Genomic DNA, 25199 nt, shown 5'->3' with positions numbered 1-25199 from the left:
TAGGATGAGTTTATTCATATAGGCGTTAACATGCAGTTTTCATGGTCTACCATTTTTTGTTATAATCATGATAAACACCAATGTAACAACACCCTGAAAGTGCCTAGTATGAACTAAAATAAATATCCCTCTTCACGAGAGGCATCGAACAAATTGAAAACAAGTATGAAAAAATTAAATTATACATTATAAGAAGGTCATTATTAGGTAATATGGCCGACCGCACGAATTGCATTTTACATTGGTGGTTAAGTTATTGCTATATTTCCCCCCAGTTCATAATGGCTATCTGACCTTATCCTGCCTATGACGGAATTTCTTTTGCAATTTCACACTGGTCTTTGACTTTAAAAATATATACATCAGTATTTTACCATTCTTTTGTTTGACCATTCCCGTGTGTCTCCTAGAAGGAGTCATTATTCTGATTAACCCTTCAACGTTTCTTCTTACTTGTGGATTTTATTAATACAACATTCAATTGTTCACGAGACCCAATGTTTGACTGTTGTATAGAGTTTTCGTCATCCTGACCGTCTGTCTGTCAGAAATACCCATATTTTATAATTCCAATAAAGTTACTCTGTTCTCTTAGTGATGGTCCAAATTACACGACATTTCACCCGGTCAATATGACCCTGACTATTGCATGTCTTATTAATTGAATTTATCGCATAGTTGATCTCGTCCTGAACGTGCATGAGAAATTTGTCACTAGAACAGTGGCGGATCCAGAAATTTTCATAAGTGGGGGCCCACTGACTGACCTAAGAGGGGGCCCGTTCCAGTCACGCTTCAATGATTCCCTATATAAGCAACCAAATTTTTTCCCAAAAAGGGGGGCCCGGGCCCCCTGGGCCCCCTCTAAATCCGCCTCTGTAGAAGTCAATCAAAAATCAATCAAATAATCACCCGTTATTTTTTCATATGTCTGTGTTCGTTCAAAATCATGTTACTAAACAAACAAAAAACTTTGTATCTAAACAATTACATAAAGTCATTGTTTTTCCTATAATTCTTAAACTGATAACATTTCCTAGAGAAATGTAAAATAGTTTAACCTTGTTGGAAAAAAATAACAGATCTTACACTGAACTTATCAATGATATGAATACATGGATTCAATAAAGTGATATTATTCAAATAATTGTAAAGAAAATCCGATAAAATTTACTTATTTGATTGACGTCCCGATGAACAACCCACAGACGGCCACACGCGGTTACCTGCAATAAGATTTTTAACGCCTCAAATGAATTTTATCGATATTGTTTGTTGATTGGCTGTCGGTTGCAGAAGCAGAAGTCCCGCGTGCAGTTGTCGTGTGCTGCTGTTAATCAGTTTTACTTTATAATCATTACAGTTCGTAGCAATATTAAGATCCATGGATTTTTAAACAAAGGTGAATAAAAAGTTATTACTGTTAGGTGATATTTGTGTAACCGGATTACCTATGTAAGTTTTCTCAGCTGGATTTTTACCTCAAGTTTCATATATATATATATCCGTTTTTAAACAACGGGATCTTAAGGTATGTTTACTTATCAAATAATATTGAGATACAAACCAGGTGAAAAGAATTAGAGAATGTGAAAAATATTTAAATAATTTATCACCTTTCAATGCTTTAAATGAGTTTTTATTAAAATTTCAATACTGATGAAATTTGAGTATTCTTTTAAACGTAAAATAACATATTTAATGGGTTTGAGTTTAGTTAATTGAAATTTAAGTCTTAAAATGTAAAATATAATAATTATTGACAGGAAATGAATGCATCTAGCACCTATGAGGTTTTAAAGGCTAAAAAATCAATCAAGAGGAATTATTTATGGCATTGTTCAAGTTATTTTAAATTGAATTTTACTTAATGTTAGAATATGATGAATAAATACTTAGTACATAATCATTGACTCTAGTGTTATAATTTGAAACTTGCATTTAATTTTAATAGGTAAATTACAATTGCATATAATACATGTCAAATAAGATTGATTGCAAATTTAATGGAATTTCGTTATAGATTGGGCTAATAAATACAAATTCCTGTGATCGACAGTCGTTCTATTTTTAAATTAATTTAGTGACGCCAGCTCAGCTTGTTGTTTCTCCGTAAGAGGAAATTGACCACTTAATATTTTAAGATTTGCACTATATCAGTCCGATATGAATGAGAAAATACTACATAGTGGGAAAACTTTATCGTTTTATCAGATCGTACAAGAGGTTGTTAAATGCACTTCAAATTACATATCAGACCAACTTATTCAGTAAGTACAAAAGTGCTTATTACTATAGTGCAAAACTACTAGTATACATCTAGTATACCAACGGTATTTTTCTTCATAATATCACATTGACTTTAAAAAGTAAGCAAAGAAAGAAAGTAAAACATCTCTTCGTTTATTTCATTTTTTAAATTTGTACATCCTATTGCAAAAAAAAAACGTCTGCACTTTACAACTTTAGACCCATAACAACATAATATGCAGAACATTAAACGGTCTTTAGCATAACTGTATAATCGTTTTATAATGCATGTAATTTGATGCAAAATATTGTATGTGTAAAAATATCTGCCAACATGGGTAAAAACTTTTGCTAGATGTAAATGATCATAGTATGACTGTACAATTCATTCAAAAGGACATTAACCATGTCTATAGCATACTGAAGTAATTTAGTCTATAGATATAGGAAGATGTGGTGTGAGTGTCAATGAGCCAACTCTCCATCCAAATAACAATTTAAAAAAAGTTTTATCATCAAAACATCCTACAAGTAACCTAAATACACGATTCAGAAAATAAAGAAAATGAAAGAGAGTCAATGTATGTGTATGCAAGAAGAAATTATGAGCAGGATATTTTATTTTTACACCCCTAAATTCTAAATAAATGTTTAGATTCTTAAAAGTTTTATGCAAATTTTCCTAAGTCTCCATCAAATTTATTACCTTATTTACATGAAGTGGTATGTTTATGACTAAACTGTACATGTTACATGTGATGCATTAGTATAGATACGTATATAATTTTTATGAAATTGTAAAATAAATAAAATATGAAACTTTTAATGTCAAAATACACTCAGCTCACTACCAATCTGGTTGGTTGTGTTAATTCAGACAACTATCACCCTTGGCCTTTTATCCCAGTGAGATTCAAGCTGGAAATCTTGTGTTACTGCTCTTGCATTTCTTGATATGATTTTTAGTCCTTAAACGGCTTGCATTTCTTGATATGATTTTTAGTCCTTAACAGTCTTGCATTTCTTGATATGATTTTTAGTCCTTAACAGTCTTGCATTTCTTGATACGATTTTTAGTCCTTAACAGTCTTGCATTTCTTGATACGATTTTTAGTCCTTAACAGTCTTGCAAAAGATATTTTGTTTATTTTCTATTATCGCTATTCTTTGTAAAATTGTATTTTTATTAACGATTTTTATCAGATGATTATAACTGTCACTATAAAACCATCAGAAGGGTTTTTATAAGATAAATGATTATAAATATAAATAAAGTAAGGTATTGTAAAAGGTGACGACATAAAACTTAGGAATTTAAAACCAGTAAATATCCATTTAAAGCTAACTATGTGAAGCAAATATTTGAGGGTTGAATAATAATTAATAGAAAGAAGAACGTATAATTCTGTTTTCAAATGAATCCTAATACAGACACTATCGGACATGGCACTGTTAATGGAAAAAGTTTCCTAAAAAGTTGCTGTCATTTTCTATCAAAGGATGTCTTTAAACAATCCATTTTACATTATCAAGTCACCTTAACATAACAGTAATAGATGTATTATAAGTATAGCGATTGTCCCTGGAAATGAAACGTTCGATACAGAATTGTGTCTCAACAAATTAATACATATCAATGTGATGTCTTTGACTATTTCTAATTGCATTACATTCGAGTATACTAATCTGTACGTATCTCGCTCAAAGGCGATAATAATGATATATTGACTGGTCACTGAGTCAATTATCGCCCTATTAATAGGGGAGATAAGTCATGGTAATATCGCTCGATTTGTTTGGCCTCAGGGGAGGTTAATAGGCTTCAAGCCAGCTGTCAAACTCGTAAACAGAGATTTTAAATGAAATGAAAATAAATCTGACAAAGCAGAACATTCGAACGGATAAGCTAGCTTGTTTATAGTCATTAGCTACAATAGCAATTTGTACAACAAACTTTGATTAAACGAGATTAATTTCTGCTTTGTTAAAAGTATCCGGGCATGCAGGAATGTGAAATCTAAATGTCTTCCTTGAAGCCTCAATTTATTTAATACAATGGTAATTTTATCTCGAAATAATGCTTTTACACGTCACTTTGATCGTACTAAACATGCTTCTAAAACATTAACAATACAAGTGCAAACAAAGAAATTGTTTTCGAGTTGATAAGTGTAAATGTATTTTTTATTCAAATTTTGCCATTTAGAAGAAAAAACTTTGGGATATATTATATATTCGCTGCTAACGAGTTTTCAGTGTAGGAGGTCTTCTCCATCATGAATAGAAGTACACATAGTATTATTTTCTACAACCTGTCATTTCTTCGTTGATGCAATTTTTTCACAAGGCTCTTTTTGTATTTGGGGTTTGTTTAATGATTTAAATTTTCAAATCTAAACAAAGCTGTAATGAAATGCTTTGTAAAAAAAAGCACGTTGTAATCAGATTTTGGCTTTGGATTACATCTTTCAAAAATAATAGAATCCTGTATCTATCAGTTCTGACAGCGTTGCAATCAAACACGCCATTCGTCATCCTTAAATATAAAATGGCTGCATTATCATCAGTTTCATTGACTCTTTGCCCGGAAGAGAAGATTTTTACCGTGACATTTGTATGTATTACGTTAACAAGAAATGAGTTTTCTTCTCTGTTAATGCTCTAGCTAAGCGATGTCAATTTCTAGCTGAAATGACGTGAAATATTCATGCAACAAGGGTAACGATAAGATATGTATATGTTAATAGTTCGTGTCGGGCAGCAAGCCACCGACCTCAACGATTGTACTTTTATATCACTATTGCAATGATGGATGTGTATTTTTTTTTTATTGATTGTGGCTGGCGAGTTCCTCACATTCGACAGAGTCAAACGGATTCGCAATCCCACTCGTTAAAAGTCTTTCTCAAGAGAAGTTAATCAAATGAAAGAAGAAGGGTATATTTCCCTTCCTTTTGTTTTACTCATCTTTGGTTACTAGAACATGTATATACGTTTTGATCAATGGTGTATAGATGCTCCCTCATACTAAAATCTTAGTCGTTCACCAAGTACGTCATCGTTTTCTGTATTTTTTTCTATTATATTTTGACATTCTATATAACAATATTCCGATGTCCATTAAACTTTCTTTTCTTCGTATTTATAGATGTGTTGCATAGCACAAACATGCCCAATTTTAATTTTAACTATTATAAGCAAAAGTGTAATCATATACTAGGATATTTGTAACTGTTACATCAACTTTACTGTTTCTAAATCCTTGTTATGTATTCCATGTATACATCTTCTATTGCTGTTGTCTGTTCTATGGTCGGGTTGTTTTCTCTTTGACACATTCCCCATTTCCATTTCTATTGAAACATATATCATGTATATGCGATGAATGATTCAAATACAATATCATATAAATTAAAGAAAATTTAACGTTAAGCCTTCAATTAACAAAACAAAGATGCCATCCTTCATTCTCTGCTTCTGATATAGGATTTAATTTCAATCTTATCTAAAATAAACCAGGAATAATTGAAAATTACTTATTACATAATATAGAGAAAATGTAGGAAATTATACAAGAATAAAATAAATCAGAAAACTATACACAAAAGAAATAAACAGCCAGAGTTGTACGTTCACAGATCCTTTACTTTATTATAAAAGAGTAAACATGTCAGACCTTAAGTCTAATTAATCATTTGCTGTACTGATTTTTTTGGGTGTATAAAGCTATTTCCTCAGCAAGCTTTTAATTTTGCAGCTAAATTTTAATGCATTAGTTGAATTTAACCTCCATAGTCATTCCTCATGCTCCAGAGTGCATATAAATCACAGACACGTTTTTAGTTTTTACTGATTCAGGAAGTTTTGTTTTCCGTGTTCCCAATGCGAATTTAATATACAATTGTACAACATCATAGACTATTTTATCTACTTTTGATGGTAACTTTCATTAGCTTATTGCAGAATATCGTGTTGCCCGTGACAAAATCGTAAGGGCTGTTGTATATCATGTATACTTTCACCAAGACGCAAAAACTGTATATATAACTGTCGTAATTTAAGACATACTAATGACGTCAAAGGTGGCTTTTCAAATCTAATCAGAGCAATAAGCTTCATAAATACTTGCATGCTAGTTACACATAAAACAGGGAAAACATTTATATTAGACATACCACAAATAACTATATACGTACATAAACTTGCTAATAAAGTGTTTTCTGATACAATACAGCGATAATCAATCATCCTCTGTGGCTATGATCAGAAAGTTCTGTATCAGAACCTACTGGGAATCAGTCCGCGTATAAATAATGCAATACCTGTTACTATTCACTGCTTCTTAAATCTAGAGCGTTCTATACTGCAACGAGGTTCCTAAAACCATACATCACTTATACATAATTAAATGTAGTTTGCACGAATAGTTAGATTATCGAAAATGTCAATTATTCAACACAAAGCTTTGATGTTTCTATATTTTTATCAGAATGTATTTAACAAATATCTCACCTATTTATAAAGCATTAGTTAAATATTAATGTCGATCTTGATATAACACATAGTAAAACTTGTACATTATAGTAATTAGATATGTTGTTTTAAAATATTCTACAGAACAACTATAAATGACTATTAAAAACCCAGTAACTTGCTACTTATTCAATATATATATATTCATATTTCTAGATTCAGCTAATATATTTTTTTATAACATTCCGTCGGCAAAACCAATTAAATGCCATTACACATCAACAATGTTCCCACGGATTTTTTTTTTTTGTTGCTCGACTGGTTTCTTGGATTCCTAAATATTATAAATATTGGTTTGATAAGTTTTTCGCGGAAAAAATAAGTTTTGGGCGGATGTGTTTTAAATAAAATTTATCAAACCCGACATAGAAAATTATATGAATGGCTACCAAAATGATAGAAATAGTTTCTGCATTCACAAACCTATAAGTAAAAGTGTATAACCTATGCACTTAATATAATGATTTTTAGCTAATTCCTAGCACGATTATCGGTAATAAACTGACCCCTGGGATTTCTGACGATTGATCTTAAGCAAAAAAAAAAAGATAAAATAGACTTTAAGAGTCTATTGAGCGGAAGAAAAATATGAAAATTACGAAACAGTAATAGAAAGCCACAGAGAACATCAAACAACATTTAATGTCAGACTATATACAACATGTAGCTTACAGACAATGTTATTCATTGTGATCATACCACAAATATTTGCCTGTTGTGTCGAAGAGATCAGTCTGAGGTATCAAGCTGGAACTATTCTGCACATCAAGCATTAGTAGTACATAAAATATTACCAAATATCTGCTGTTTGTTATTTTGTGATACAACCTACATTCCGAACAGATGTATTTGTATTTAGAGCACATGACAAGTAAATGGTTTTACTTTCACATAAATACTTTTTTCAGAAATTGTTTATATTGTATTTTCTTAAACGATTGTTCGTTTCCATGCATTATACTGTTTTGTTGACCTATATAATGACGTGTCGGTTGTATATGATATGTAATTTATTATTAGCATGTAAACGAGGACTAAAAATAAAAGGTTTAAAATATGATTTATTTTTGGATTGCCGTCATTTTGTGTTTGTTATCTTAAAATTTTCTTCACTTGTTGAGGTAACTTGTACATCGTTGGCTTTCATTTGGGGTGGGTAGGTGGTGGTGGTGGGTCCATATGAAGGCAAACTGGAAAAGAACTTCGGAAAGATTAAAAAATAGAAAGCGTTATTTACACCCAAGGGAATGCACTAATAGATGCCACTGGTCGTTCAGTAATCAACAAAAAATATCGATAACATGCCTTCATCATTAAAAATATTCTTTGATATAGTATTAACGTATATACATAGAGATGTATCATACATCATTTGTCTATCTCTCTGCAACTGCATTAACATGTCAAAATTTGAAATAATCATTTTCATCGAAAATGTTGGTTCTTAACGGATTCAAATCCTCAAAAAATTTAAACATTGTGTGCAAGTTTTTATAGCTGATGATCCTTTTGGTACCTTAAAATTATGAAATCTTCTTGTTGGTTGCTTAGAGTACAGAGGAAGTATCATTCAAACCAATATCGTTATGCGATCATAGATGACCGACATTGGACGGAAAGAACTTAAATACAAAATATGAGGAAAAGATATGGATCTAATAGGAAATCAAATATTGGAAGCCAACATCTATTGATATCATCAGTGCTTCAAAAAACTCTCTGATTAATCCGCGCCATCAGTTATCACGAACAATCTTGATTAGACTTTCGGAAAGCAATATCGATGAACATATACCATATCAAAATTACATTGTGCAATAAAAGCGGAGAAATATTATAGCAAAAAAACGTTGAAGTTATTTACATGTCTATCGCGTAATTTTGACAAATGGAACAATTAAATACTTTATTCGAGTTGAGATGTATAGTGGAAATTGTTTGCCTTAATACGTAAATGAAATAATTCAGTGAATTTTTATTAGGTTCTCTATGGTAAAATACCAATTGATTGATTTCTGTTTGTTGATAAATACTTCGTTTGCTCTACAATGTCGTTTATGAAATAAATTAGAATGTATTGAACAACAAAATTGAAAAACAAATTATTGATTGAAATTGACAATGTAACGTAGGTTGCAACACAAAAGTCAACATGCCTTTTTCAAGAGGTTATCAAATATGTTTGTCATTCGAACGCCCCCTTACATGAATTGAATAATAATATTTATCATTGAGTATTTAATCAGCCCAGTATTCAAGTGTTTCGGTATTCTGACATGATTTATAACAAAACTTCTTAAATCTCCGTTGATTTTTAGAAATAATAATGAATGTAAATTTTCAGCTTCCTCAGGCAACGTTGCCTGTATAGGTGTAAGAGTTTAGTTAATTTTGGGTCCCTTTAGCTCATGTAACGTTGAACATTTGGACGCACCAACATTAAAATGCGTTGTTTTCATTCACTAGCCTTCCACTTTAATACCTGTTATACTGCGACTGAATTATAAAGTCAATCAACCTCTTGAAAACGGGTCGACGGCTCGAAGATTCAATCAACGAGAGCTCATACATATGCATGAGAATGTATTTACTTTAGTACGTTGTCTGTTGTTTCTTAATACCGCAAATATTCGATTACCGAAATTTGATATTTTAAGTGAAACGTTTTGACAGTTTGAAGCTTGTGCTGTGTTGTCAAACTATTAATAATTGCTCATTGAAACGAACATTTTAGTTTCCGTCGCAAGTTTAAAGTTCAGCATGCATGGCACCAACATCTTAGTTTGATAATCTGTTTCATTTGAATTTAGCATGCAATTGCTGAAGCTACCTTCTTCATAAATATCGTCCGATATATTACATATATCTACGGGACATGATCAATTGCGAGAACTAATCATAAATGTTTGAAAAAATGGTCTTAACCCAGTTTCTTTTACTAGTGTTAAATTTGACAACTTACTGCGCATTACTCTATTAGTCATGCTTGTAGAAAAAAAATGCGTAACTTTTTTCTTGAAATAAGGTTATAAGTTTTGACCTTTTTCGTGCGCAATATTTTAATGAAGAGAATCGTGGGTGGTACACTAGAATACACTCTGAAGTCTGGCTTTGTGGTTTAGAACAGTATCTGCTACATCAATCTACTATAGTATATATATATATTATTGTTAAAACAAGAAATGTACAACAAAGAATGTATTTCGTTTTTACCTCGTATACTGAAAGAGACACAAATGAAGCGTAGACACAAGATAAGAGGCAGTGGAAATGACATTTACAAAATGATAATTTCGTAAGGTATATACCATGTACCTAGGCCAGTTGTGTAGATAAGTATATAATTTGTTTTTTTCTAAACCTGTTGATGATGGTTTCGTGGAGCATGAAAAGATCAAAATAATTTTCTGTGTAGTGTGTAATGTCTATTAGACGTAACCTTTTTTTTAATTAATATTGCTGATATAATGAGCTGAAACAAGACATTAACGTATTGAAGATTGCGAGTAAACAAATACCAAACTCCAAGAAAATAAGTCTCTCGTCAGATGACGAAATTAAAAGCTCCCAAACACATCAAGCGAATGAAACTATCTCGCTTTTTATGACCTTTTGCCACTGCTAAAGATCATTTGAGAAATATATTATAACATAATCCACAAAATGGGGAAATGTATGGTCATATTAAACACATTTATCTGATCTGCTCTACAACTTATTGATGGCTTACGATAAAGCAGTAAACGATTCATGTGGCTGCTTTTATATTTTGTCCTTCAATTTGAGCAAACAAATGTAATTATTTGAAATATAAATGACTACAACTTTGAAGAAAAGCAATAATTTTACATACAATGATAGAAATAGAGAAATCAGGTGTTTATTTAATTCAAATTGATTGATGAGCAAGGACAGGCAGTGAATATTTCTTGGAAAAACATGCTTAATTTATTTCTTTACTAAAAGAAACAATGCTCCTTCCACAGAATGTCTTTACGAAATGTAATTATTTGTCAAATTACAAGTTTCATTACAGTAACATCATTAACATGACAAGAGTTACCGTAAAATCCGCTTTTCATTTAATTCTTATCTTAACGAGGTCACAAGACGGTGCTAAGCCAATAAAGGCGACAGTGATCACAGGGTTAAAGTTAAACATTAGTAAAATTTTAGTTTAATCCTACCACGTTTTAAAATTTAAAGTATTTATGCAGGATTAAAATCCGATACAATCTTTATGTAATATTTAAAGATAAGATAAAAACCCTGATTAACAAATGTTTAGACTGAGAAATAGGCCGATTAAATAGCTTATTATTATCAATGATAAACACCGTGGCGTTAAAGGAAGCATGCCTACCAACTGATCAACAGATAATTGGATATGGACTTTGGCATGAGTTATCTACCTTGACAATTAAATGACCGATTCCTAGCTTTGATCGCACTTACAATTAGTGGTCAATTAAATCCAGCAAATAGAAGAACGGAAAAATCTCATCTCTTTTATTACTGAACCTAATCCATGTTATACCAATTATATAATTCTGTCAATTACATAAAGTTTGTGTCAAATGTTTTCCTGAACGAAGCTAATAAAACCGTTTTTAATCAAAATCATATCGAGCAGCACTAATTGGCACTGAAACCTTGCTGTTTATTAAGTTCTGTTAGATATTGGCTAATCATAATGAACGTTTAACTTAGACTGTATTCTTGCAGCTGGTGCAAAAACTATATTGAATGGACCATTTTAATTATGATAAAATTATCACTTTTAAAATTATAACTATTAGAAATTTAATTAAAACGAACTGCATGTACCAAGACTATTTTGTAGCAGGAATTCACCAAGCTAGTACATTTAACATAACGGTAATATCCAAAGTTCAGTAGTTGTAGTACATCCATTTTAGTTTCCTTTAATTATTTTATTGTTATCGAAAGTTGTAACATTGGCTCTTACAGTTCACTTCGGTAGAATATCTTTAAAAAAAAACTGATAGCTTCTGAGTTCAAATGCATATAAGTGCGTTTATATATATATTATAAACACTACAAACGAATGTTACGGCAAATTCGTATTACTCGCACGAGCAACGTTGTTCTTTACAAAAAACTATTATCATTGACTGCTTCCACCTGTTATGACATTTGATCACCCTTATAATAAACAGTTTTGATCAGTCTTAAGCAGCGTGAAATTGAATACGACTATCTTTTATACTGCTGTGTCTTTGTTTCGGGCACTTTGTTTCTCTTCTTTAGCATACTGACGGGATTGTACAACAATCCTCAGTGAGTTTAAAGAGTATGCTACGAACGATATCGATATATAACAATTTTCTTTAAATGCTTGACATAACTTAAAAGTACTTTGAAATTTTTATAATAATTTGTCTGTCTGTGGTAAATTCATTAAACGTCTGAAAAATTAAATCTAAAAATTTTACACATTTGTTTTAAAATTTTATAAATTTGCAATATACTTAACTTCCCTTTCGTGCACTTCGTCCTTGGTACATCTCTAGATTTGATAGGCATTTGATAAAGGCGTTGTAACGTCTATACTAAGTCTAGAAAAGACGTGCTAAGAAGAACACGTGCTTCGTACATTTTGAAAAGCTTAACGACATATCGATTGACGGATTTGGTGTAGGTGCTTTTTGTTTTTTTGCATACTATTTTCATTTGAATGACATAAACAATTCTTCAAATATCTTGATTAATTTCATTCTTTCGTTTATTGCAAAGGTGAAACGCCAAATGTTTCGTGTTATCATGTTAATTTTTAAATAGGTTCTTCAGCTTAATTTTAATTTCAAATGAGTAGTGTAGTCAAAATTGAACTTAGATTCAAAGAAAAAACAATTTCTGAACTTTGATGTTTGGGTAGGACATGTTTATAATCTAATGCAACAATGTTATTGCCAAATCGCTCGAAATTCAATTCAAATGCACGTTATAACACAACTGATCTGAATACCAAGTATTAAACAATTATTGGCACTATTTCATAAAACAGTGTCAATTTAGCTGCTGTCACACCATCTGATTTTTCAGAACTAAACAAATTCAAGTGACAGTGGAACTTATGGTAAGGCTGTTTGTAGTTACTTCTGAGCTATAGACATAAGGATCGATATGTGACATGATTTCCAATGAGACAATATTGCTCAGACTCCAAAATGACGTGGATTGAAGTGGCAACTATATGTCACCGTGTATTCATCAACAACGAGCAAAATACATGACACATAGTCAACTATAAAAGGTCCCGACTTGAAAAAATTTTGAACACGCTTACAAAGAAAAAACGGTCTGATTGATATCAATGGCAAAAAAAATAACGAAAAACAAATATGAATGAAAGCAAAATAATAACAACCGCTGAATTAAAGACTCCTGACTTAGGACAGACAGGCGATCTTAGACACGATAAATAATATAAGTTATATGGTTCGCTACTGACTCCCTACGGATCCATAGAGGGTTAGTAGAATCCGTAGGGGGTGAGGCGTGTATTTTATTCACCCACTATGGATCCGTAGGGGTCAGTAGATAACCGTATAACGAATTTATCGCACGCTGGACTTTTTCTGCTGCGTTTTGTTGAAAAATAAACAATGAAACACAACAACGTTAATAGATGACGTCACCATTAACGCGTCATGAACCCGCTATGGAATTTACTAACCCCTCATAGGGGGTCACCACGTGACGGCGTTAAACCAATCACAACGTGATATTTTACCAGCGAATCGATAAAAGAAGATAGGGTATGAGTGCCAATGACACAACTCTTCATCCAAAATTGGAAAAAAACACAATCGGAATCATGTTCAAACGGAGTGAAAACATATGCATCAACACCTGCTACGCATGCACTCAATGTCACATCCATTTGTCAGTGTCAAACACTACCAAACCGTTCATAATGTCTTAGTGGATCCATCATGGTAAAGTTAAACTATCACATGAGTGGAGTAACTGAGAAACTGTTTCGATCAACCAATTCATGATGGTGAGCAATATCCCTTGAGTAAACTTTGGTGAACTTGCCACTATGAAAACACACTCTATGGTATATCTTATCAAATGAGATATTATATTAAAGGTGGTATATGCTGGTGCAGATAATATATAACATAACTTATATCATCTAAATAGATCCCAATTTTAAGATTTCTATCAGCAATGATTTCAAGAAAAAAGTTTTCGATATAAAGCAGAACTTTTAGTTTTTGTTAAATGCTGAATTCCAACTAAACAGGTATTTTTGAAATGTACGCACTCACTGCGAAAACGCAAGTTTGACGTCGATATCACCAATATATATATATATATATAGCTTGTTAGAATATTAATTCACTTAGATTGATATTTTTATCATGACAATCAAAACGACCAGTTTTGTATAATTTATGCTTTGGTGTTTCTGTTTTTGGAACATAAAACTGGGTAAAAAAATACAATTGCCAATTTTCCCTATATAATCCATAGCTGCACTATGAGTTGTCCACTTTATACTTCATCTTGACTGTTATAAAATCATAGTTAAATAGGTGGTCATAAAGTACTTTTTGGGAGAATTAAGCTCGGTCAAAATAAATGCATGCGGCAGATACAATTGCCTAATTTTCCGATCGTTAACTTTACCTATATAATTACTTAAATGCACTATATGAGTTGTCCACTTTGTACTAGGTCTTACTTCATCTGGACTGTTATAAAGTCATATTTATATTGGTGGTCATAAAGTACTTATTCATATGTACTATTTATGGGTTACTGATCAAAGAAACCATGTCAAATGGATTACGAAGAAGTGGTTTGTAAAATGCAAATTAATGGAACGGCACATTCAAAAGTCGTATAAATCTAGATAATCACATAAAACACTTTTTTTATTATTCTGTTAAATTAGTTTACAAAAATGGAAAGTCACAGATGAGGTTATAAAAATTTGGAAACAGATAGGCAGTGCAGTTTTCTAATTCGATAAGCATGTAATTGACTAATAAATTGAAAATTAAGATACTTCAAGTTCAGTTATTGTGTTTTGTCACGATATGTTTACATAGGCCTTCCTGTATAAATTTAATATGGTTATTAATATGAATCACACACACACACAAAAACACATTTTAAATTACAGTAGTATTTCAAACTTTCAATAAATGGTGACAAAGACATGCAATTGTATTACATGTCTCTGGTGTTGAGTTAGAATTTGCTCAAAACACGTAGATTCACAGTTTTATCAAATAGGTGGGTCAAAAGTTGACCAGCCAAAATGTGTGCTTTTAACAAATTAATATTAATCAAATGTTTAAACACGAGATTTTAAATATATTTTTATGAGGTTCCGTTTCATCCTTATTTACCCATTTTTATTTAAAGAACATGTATTAGCTATTTAAGCGTTTAAATAATATTCTAATGAGTTTTAAGTGCCAAGTTGTTCTTTTCTCTGTTACAGAGTTTACATTAATAGAACAATAAATTTGCTTTTTCATTCTAAAATTACTGATCTACAATTTAGCAGTATTAAAATATGAAATTTGATGCTGTTTCTACATCAATTATAAACATAATTCTCAGATTATATAAATCTTTAAGCAAATATTGATAGTAGAAAATAAAGCACATGAATTGGGTTAACATACTATATAGAGAGTAAAATCGATTCCTATACGTTCGGAAATCTTTCCTTGATAAACATCGGCGACATAGGTGAAATAAAAACTTTTATCGAGAGTTGGTAAACAATAGAATAAGACGTTTGAACTGTGATTTAACTTTGCCTTATTCAAAACATATTAAAATTTATTATGATGTAGCCATAACTAAGACAAGCTCTTCGAAAAATCTGAAGGAGAATTTATTTTCTTATCACACTGAGGGCAGACTTCATTTATATTTGTAATAGTAACATTCAACTTAATATCAGAGGAATTATTTTCGTTTTTATTTTCTTTGTTGCAGAGTCTTATCAGTAAATAAGAAGTATATATTTAAAATTTTCACACTGAGAAGAGTTCAAAGAGTTCAGCATCGACAAAAATACATATGATGAAGAGACATTTTAAAACTGTTGTGGTTTCCGAATGGATTTTACCACAAAGTGGATCGTAAGGATGGTACTCTTTGTGAAATGTGATTGTAATATTGTCAGCTTGAACATTAACCTTATGGAACGCAATAAAATATGGCCAGAATTGGATTTTATTTAAAGATCCTGGAATTCCTTGAGATACTTCTTCTGCTACCACTTATAATTAAAGGTAAGTTTTAGTGTATGAATTTCTAAGATTAAAACGTGCCTTACCTTCATGTATATTAGACAGCATTGAATGGTTTTAGAATACATGGGTTGGATACTATAATCTTGCTCGATGTTCTATATATACTTGATAAAAAAAATCACATCGGTAAATGTATTAAGTATATATAGAACTAATTTTTTTATTTGTTTTTAAAGAGTGCGACATTACAACATAAAATGCAACAGTTACACACAACTTATGGTATTCAGACTTTTGTGCCGCGAAAACTCTATTAATAACACAAACAATATAATTTCTTATCTAACAAAGTTGTTCAATTGAAACCTGTGTATACATTTCAAACAAATACTATTTATTTGTTTTATTTTAAGAATCTTTAGAAGGATTTATACATGCAGATTGCGTATGAAATGATGTTTATCTTAAAATCACACAGATGCATGCATTTGATCCCTGTGCAGCTTCAAATATTTATTTCTTTAATTATATACACTAAACACGTGCACATGTGTCCCCGCAGGAACTAACATATAAGTTCTTAAGAAATGGCACGTAAAATTACTCTGGGAGCAAAAATATACATGCAAACATATATACTGACATGAAAAAAATAAATTGATTATATAAGCATTAGTGTCTAAATATCCTAAATAAATCAACAGTTTGTTTGTTTTTGAGGTGTATATCTTTAAGTTATTATGGCATGCCATTTATTTATAATGTAGCAATAAAGTATTAGTCTAAAACAGAATGTATGGAAAAGTGTTTTATTTATAATCTTTACGGGGTACTTATGCATAGTTTGATTATCAAAATGAAACGTATCTGCTCACTTTTTAAAATAAAATAATACTAATAGTTTACTGTACTCGTAAACAGCAGGAAATATCACTTAAAATACCTGTTGTAATTATACAGGAACTCAAAGATGAAATGACTCAGACATATTGTTATGTTTATACTAATTTTTCATCTTTAACTCCTAATTTTTTTCATTTGCGTGATCTAGATTTTTTTATGTGAATTCTACAATATATTGCCTTTGGTAAAGGTATTGGTATATATATTCAAAATGCTTATCTGTCGATATCAAAACTAAAAAGTCACAGTTAGTTGTGACGCAACGTCAGATATTGCTACCATTTAGTGTAACAGAAAAATAACGTTAAATTAGAAACGCGCACTATAAAGTTTTTCCTGCTTTCCTTGTTTAGTAAATGCAAAGTATAACACACAAGTAGAAATGCCGAGATATTCCATTCCAATATGATTTTATAATTTACCTAGGATATTACATTTTACTTCTAGTAATAATGTGTTTTTTTGGGGAATATTGCTGCATTATATAAACAACTCGAATATGATTTTATTCAAGCAGTGGAACAAGAGACAATTAAACGGCTTTTAGTTATGACACTGAAATTTTCTTAACTTTTAGATCGTCTTATAGATGTGTATTTTTGTAATATGTGCATCATTTCGTTTTGTTGAAAGTAGGACATTTAAATTAAGTGGAGGAAGGAACCCGCGGATGCAGTTCATGCCGTCCCATATTACGCTTGTGGCGACGTCAAATAATGTTAACGGACAACCTTGCAAGATATTTTCATTAATCTTTAATTTTTATAGGTAGCTCTGTAATCTTCATACAATTTGGTGTAACAATTTCAACTTTTAAAGTACTTTTTATTGGTATAGTAATCAAAGCCGAAAAATAATCTTCATGAAATCAAATCTCTGTTTTTGTTTTTTTTTGGCAGTTAAGTTTTGTAAAACTCGGACATTACCGCAAGACATTGTAAACCTATCGTTTTGAATTGAATATGTAGCTCAATTCATTCAGTAATTTGAATTTATGGAGCTTACACATAGTACAAAACGATCGTGCTTACAATTTAATAAATCATATGTCAACCTTTTATTTTTTTTAACTGAAATGTTTCAAGTTTCCAAACTAAATTTCCCCTGGGACAGTCATTTATACATATTATTTTTCAAAATATCTATGCTAATTTTATATTTAGACCGCCATGTAAACCAGTACTGAAATATATCACGTCATAGAACATTCATGCAAAATTTCGAAGAGTTACGTGAACATTTCACGAAATGTTCGAGTTTAATGTTTCGAGTTTGTTACATGGGACAACGCCAAGTGAACGTTTTTTTCCCCTAATAATATGTGTCTTCCGAAGCCTATAAATATTACATTTTTATTCTTTCTTTATCATTATGTGAAAATTTAAGAAGCAATCTTTATTTTCATATATAATTTAAAATATTTATTATAGCATTTCTAAGAAAATGTCCTTATTAAATATTTACTTAGCGCTATTTTTCGTGGTAGTAGCAATATTAAACGTTGCGTCTGTATAAATTGTAATAAGTTTGGTCGAAAGTCTAAGACTGGTGGTGCTTTAATTATCGTCTACTGAGATCTATTTCCTTCATGAACCCCGACAGTATTTTGGGTTAAAGATATAGGTTTCCCTGGGTTTTTAAATCTTGATATCCAAAAATCGTGTATATAAATAAACACACAGACCCTTATAATCAGAATGGGGACCTTGATTAACCCGATGGCCTATTGAAAAGCAAAGTTCTGGCCCTATCTCATTCTGGTCTGTTTTCCTTTATCTATCTTGGCTATCTTCATACCGCTGGACCCATTTTATAGAACTGGTTTTCTGGATTTATAATTTATTTGTGCCGATAATTGATCATTAAGCAACTTGAACACAACAAAAAAAAATCAAGGATGAACTAGAGTGTTCGGGAATGCTAAGTAATTCCTTATCCAATAGTGACAACCGTCATGTTAATTATGACTAGCAGAAATATCATGATACATGTACATGTTAGTCACATTTGATGATCGCCAAACGAGAGACATGCATAAAAGTTCAAAAAGTTATTATGCGATTGATGTTTGGCTACAGACTCATGATTTATAAGAATGATGTTTACTGTGTTTTTGTGCAATTTCATTGAAGTATCATGGTTATTTATCAGATGACCAGACATGCAGTAGAATCGAAATTTACAACTGCATAACCGCACAAACAATATTTGTTCTAAGTTGGTGTTCAATATTTTGTTGTTACTTCAATCCAGTCCGCATCTAAAACTCCAGCAGAGTTGTCATTATTTAATCATTATTTATTATAAATGTTATATAAGTATAAGGAAATGCTATATGTCAGACAAACAGACACCAACAAATCAATAAAGCCGAAAAGATATTAATGAAAACGTCGTATACTCTTTCAATATTATTTGTGGGCTTAATTCAAAACGTACAAGGAAATGTTAACAACCTCAAGATTGAAATCATCGGAAAATAAGGTGAAAACAAATATTATTAGTACATGTTACATGTATGAAAATGGTATACACTGTTACAGCTATGCAGAATCAAATATTCGTACGCTCGAAAAGGATATTTGGTTGAATATTGCTTAACGCCCAGTGACAGCTATTTCAAGTAGAAGGCATCGGATATATGAACAACGGGTGAGGTCATGAAAACACATATTTCAAACGACAAAATGTATGACAAAGAAGATCACGTGCTTTGTATCGTCTGCTTTTGTTTCATTTTTTCGTTTATATTGAACATGGCTACACGCAGCCTACATCTAATATATCGAATACTGTTTTCATACCAAGCTGCGATTGCAAAAATATGGAAAACTCGTTATTTTGAACAATGAAAGATGTTTTTATTATTCAAATCCCTTGTCTAATAATACCGCATCTATGAATAAGTTATAATCGATGAAGTGAGTGCGCGAATATAAAAGTTCTAATTATTTTATATCAATCATATTTATCATTTTGATCGGTGAAATATTCTGGAAAATTTATGAATTACTTGAAATCTCTAGAGTGTGCCTTCTTTAATAAGGTGTTGGTTAATGTGTTACAACTGAAGCGATTTAAAACCCAGTCAAATAAGTAATTGTCTCGTATCAAACTTGTTCATCAGTAAATTTAAAATTAACTTAAACGTTCAGTTTGTTATCTAGAATAAAAGTATGGGATAAATTAGATGGAAGGCAGATAACTACGGTGGCAGAATGCGGCCATGAAAGAAAAATAAATTATGTTGTTCCCTCAAGATACTATGTCGTTCCCTCAAGATACTATGTCGTTCCCTCAAGATGCTATGTCGTTCCCACAAGATAGTTATCTCGTTCCCTCAAGATACTATTTCGTTCCCTCAAGATAATATGTCGTTCCCTCAAGATAGTTATCTCGTTCCCTCAAGATACTATGTCGTTCCCTCAAGATGTTATGTTGTTCCCTCAAGATAGTTATCTCGTTCCCTCAAGATGCTATGTCGTTCCCTCAAGATACTATGTCGTTCCCTCAAGATAGTTATCTCGTTCCCTCAAGATGTTATGTTGTTCCCTCAAGATAGTTATCTCGTTCCCTCAAGATACCATGTCGTTCCCTCAAGATGTAATATTGTTCCCTCAAGATAGTTATCTCGTTCCCTCAAGATACTATGTCGTTCCCTCAAGATGTTATGTTGTTCCCTCAAGATGTTATGTTGTTCCCTCAAGATGTTATGTTGTTCCCTCAAGATAGTTATCTCGTTCCCCCAAGATACTATGTCGTTCCATCCAGATGTTATGTTGTTCCCTCAAGATGCTATGTCGTTCCCTCAAGATACTATGTTGTTCTCTCAAGATAGTTTAATATCTCGTTCCCTCAAGATTTTAAAATTGTATTGATATATGATTCATTTCGCCCTTCGAAACGGAACTGTAGACGTGGCCAGATCCCAAAAGTAGAATATTTGCATAATAATAATGATATAATAATTATATATTTTAAGAGAATAACTGAGCTGGGGATAGGAGGGGTCCTGATCCAGAAATCCCGGGCTTAAAAACACGAATTCTCGAAATCCCGAATTTAAATAAAGTATATCCCGACGTCCCGTAATCGGAAAAAAAGAATTCCCGGATCCGAAAGGGTCAATCCCGAAATCCCGAGCTTAAAAACACCCGATCCCGGAGTCCCAGTAAAGGTAGCACTCCACAGTTAGATGTGTAGTTTCGGATTTTGACCCCTGAGGATTTTTCAAATATAAGAGCTAGTGTGCAATAAAATTCATTTTTGGATAGCTTAGTATTAAAATAGTCTTCGTATTGGGTTTATATGAACATCAAGATCATATAATGTATGTAATATAGGCTGTTTTCTGTATGACAGTCCGTATTTGTATGTCCATACCATACATTGGTCCGGCAATTTTTGTAATGTTTTTTTCCAACTTTTTGTCGCACGAACTTTGTGATTAGATTTTACGAAAAAATAAGGCGAAAGACACCAATTTTTAATTTGATCATTAGGAAGATTTATGAAAACAGTTTCTAAAAAGGTATCACTCAAAGGCATTGAAATTCTAGTTTGATCCAAATTTTGGGGGGATATGTGACATGCATGTTTACCCCCTTTTTGCAATATTTTATGGTAAATAAATGCAGAATGTTGCCATGGATACACAGAAAAGGAATTATTTTTCACCCTTTTAACATTTGAAAATTAAATCTAAGGAAGATACTGATTACATACATATGCACATGTACAACACAAACAGTTAAGTTAATGTATTAGAAATCCAGGAATAGGAGATGATAAAACATTTTGTGGCTCATTTTTAATTTTATTTTCTAAGAGGGTGGTAAAGGGTTATTTTCGTGCAACGTTTTCGGCCTTTTCATTTTAAGCGTTTTCGTGATTTGGTGTTTTATTTCTCGTTTTCTCGTGTTTGGTTCGATGTGCGTGCTTCGTATTTCCCCTTATTTATTTTCCGTGTTTCATGTCGGTGGTCTTAATTTCTCGTTCTTGCATTGTTCCGCATTTGATTAAAAAGTGAATTGGAAGTAACTCCACGTCTTTACTCCACCGTTTCGAAGTTGGAAATAAAGAACAAATCAATATAATTGTATTGCTATGTTGAGGGAACGAGATAACTATCTTGAGGGAACGACATAGTATCTTGAGGGAACGAGATAACTATCTTGAGGGAACGACATAGTATCTTGAGGGAACGAGATAACTATCTTGTGGGTACGACATATCATCTTGAGGGAACGACATGGTATCTTGAGGGAACAACATAACATCTTGAGGGAACGACATAGTATCTTGAGGGAACGAGATAATTATGTTGAGGGAACGAGATAACTATCTTGAGGGAACGACATAGTATCTTGAGGGAACGAGATAACTATCTTGAGGGAACGAGATAACTATCTTGAGAGAACGAGATAACTATCTTGAGGGAACGACATAGTATCTTGAGGGAACGAGATAACCATCTTGTGGGAACGACATAGCATCTTGAGGGAACGACATAGTATCTTGAGGGAACAACATATTTTTTTTTTCTTTCATGGCCGCATTCTGCCACCGTAGATTACTACAGTAACTAAAAGTAACGGAATAGTTTTTAAAAATATTTCAAACAGTTTATGTCGGCTGACTGCACTATTTCCATGTCTTTTACCTACATGGTATTCAATTTATCAAAACTATAAAAAAAAAAATAATATATATATAAACCTTGCCGCAATGGCATAGGAGTGGACTACAAAGTTGGGACGGGTGGGGTGGGCGGTGTTTATTTTCTTTAGTTTCAAGAAAAAAAAAAGATTTTTTTATAGCGTAGGCGGTAGTCATGATCCTCCTCTGATTTTATTTTTTAATTATTAAAAGGGTGTAATTACCCAAACCTTTTTGTCCGTCCTCCTGGTTCCTCCGCCAGACTTTCTAGTCAATCTGTCAAGTTATAAACAACCGATCAATGTGTTCACAAGTTTCTTAAGTGATGTGTTCCTGGTTTTAACACGCCAGGCAACTAGTAGAACATCAGTGCATATTCATTTACTGTCTATAATCTATGCCGTGATAAAACAATATCACTCTAAGGACAGTAATTGTCTTCATCATCTCGTTGTAAAGGGCATTAGATCAGTTTATCATTGATCGGAATGACAGGATCTGATTTAGCAGGTTCTGACTGTGAGGCATAGCAGGGTAAAGTGTTTATTTGAAAGCTCTCGTTCAATGTAAATTGATGCATATAACATATGCCTACATTGGCTTCGATCTATCATAATTTAAAACACTAGAGATCATTAAGTTGTAAAGGGTTCTGATTGAGTTTATCTACATATATATATATAGAATTATATATAAAGATATCTCAGTACAACAACGCCTTGAACACTTTCTTAGTTTTTGTTTTTGTACCAACGAACTATTATTATAATTATACTCTTCTAGTGCGCAACTGTATTTTCACATATTTTTGAAAATTAAGTGACGTTATTTTTTCTTTTTCTTTATAGATTTTATTTGCAGAGCTCCAGATAAGAATTCACAAATTAGGTTTTTTACCCACCATTTTCTTATATAATTGGGTGATAAAGTTTTTTGATTGCATTATCAATTCCAATTCACCCCTCATGTTAATATCAAATTGGGTTTTTCACCACCAAGCTCCTTAATGTATTGGGTTTTTTCATCAACACAATATTGAATATTTAGGCAATATCAACCCCAGATTTTTTTTCCATCTTAAATATGTTTCTTCCTTTGTTTAGCTTTTTTATTTGGTTTAGGGTTAGGGTTAGGGTTATTTGCTAGCTGTTTTATTTGGTTTATTGACTGAGAAGCAATTGTAGGTTTAATTTGTGTTCCGTTTCAAACCTCCTGCCAGTTTTGTATTTTCTCATATAAACTGTAAAAAAACGGGTATGTGTATTCACAGGCACTCGTCTTATACCTTTATATAATAAATTCTGAGACCAGTGCCTGTGTGTGTATTCATTAATTAACCGTAAATGAAAAAAATAGTATATAAACTCTAATTATACTTGAATGTTTTTGTTTTATTCCAATTTCATAAATCTGGGTTTAGTTGTCTTTTATTAGAACTTTTGGTTTCTGATGCTTTATCATGTCAAAATTAATTTGGCCTGTCACTTTTTCCAACTGATTTCGTTTTTGAGGAAACCCTGCTTTTATTAGCAATGTTCTCGTTAAGGTACGTACACACGCCCGTGTGTTATATGGACGCTTCCTAAAAACACTGGCTGAGTCTTGTTATCATCATAACTTTCCCTAAGCTTTTCAAAAGAAGCAGAAAACATGCTTCTATTCAATATTTTTACCGGACATTCACTTTTGTTTTAATTCAATGTATGTAATGATAAGTCCCAAGCAATGCGAAAAAAATATGACTTCATGACACACGCTAATTGGATAAACTCTGAGAAGGTCGACATGTTTTCAAAAACACGTGTACCTATTGAGCAACGGAAGACTCTAACAGGGACCCATTTCAGCTACTTGATGCAGGGATCTATTTTTAGAACGAAAGGAAATTTCCAATTAGTTTACGCGACCACTGTAAACAGATAAGGGTAAATAACGCAAATGGTAGCCAATAAAAGGGTTGAGAACTCATGGTTTTGGAATATAATTGGGTTTTCCTTTGAAATAATTCGGTTATTGAACCCTGCAATGGGCCATTGCATTGGGTTTTTTATTATTTGTATTGCGTGATCACGCAAATACGCACCTTATCTGGAGCTCTGATTTGCTTATTTTTTCTTAAATTTGTCCTATTAAGTACATTTAAATATGAGTCACGTTTTTGTTACATTTGTTACTTTTATTTGTTTTACAGTGTGGCCATCTCCAAAACTTTTAACCTGAAACATTAGTACGAAACTTTATTTGAAATAGGCTAAATAAATAACGGTTACCATTCTATATAGAGAAATAACAATTTGTTAAAATTCATTTGTAACATCACAACTACAAAAGATCTTTTTATAGATTTGAAATTACAGGGGAACGCTTGGTGTTACATGTATAGCTGTGTTTTAACTCATTGGTGATGTCCAATAAAAATGACGCGTTCCATCAACAAAGGGTCGTTTAAAAGAACAAGGACTAGCCTTTCCATTTACTATGAAGACTTGAGTGCAAAAATTACGCTTAAATCCAACCGGAGGTTTAACGAATGTCCATAAATATAGCAAAAAAATCCACTGTACACATTTTATTATGTATTCTTGTGAAAAGTGCAAAGTCTGC

General features: G+C 31.9%; 1 protein-coding gene across 4 annotated transcripts in view; it reads left to right on the top strand.

The window, feature by feature from the left end:
* The first annotated feature begins 1270 nt into the window (after positions 1-1270).
* LOC143072043 (zwei Ig domain protein zig-8-like) overlaps positions 1271-25199 on the top strand; it is a 55264-nt gene continuing 31335 nt past the window's right edge. The window contains exons 1-2 of one of the 4 annotated variants that reach the window (XM_076246823.1): positions 1271-1402; positions 15775-16073. In XM_076246823.1, the coding sequence (XP_076102938.1) occupies positions 15998-16073 (76 nt within the window). In that variant the 5' untranslated portion in view covers positions 1271-1402; positions 15775-15997. Of the gene's footprint in view, positions 1532-15774; positions 16074-25199 lie in introns of all 4 variants that reach the window. The other 3 variants (XM_076246824.1, XM_076246820.1, XM_076246819.1) reach the window with 3 other exon arrangements.

Source organism: Mytilus galloprovincialis, chromosome 4 (assembly GCF_965363235.1).
Source record: "Mytilus galloprovincialis chromosome 4, xbMytGall1.hap1.1, whole genome shotgun sequence".
Taxonomy (NCBI): domain Eukaryota; kingdom Metazoa; phylum Mollusca; class Bivalvia; order Mytilida; family Mytilidae; genus Mytilus; species Mytilus galloprovincialis.
The sequence above is the reverse complement of the archived record's forward strand: the minus strand, read 5'-3'. Positions and strand labels throughout refer to the sequence as shown.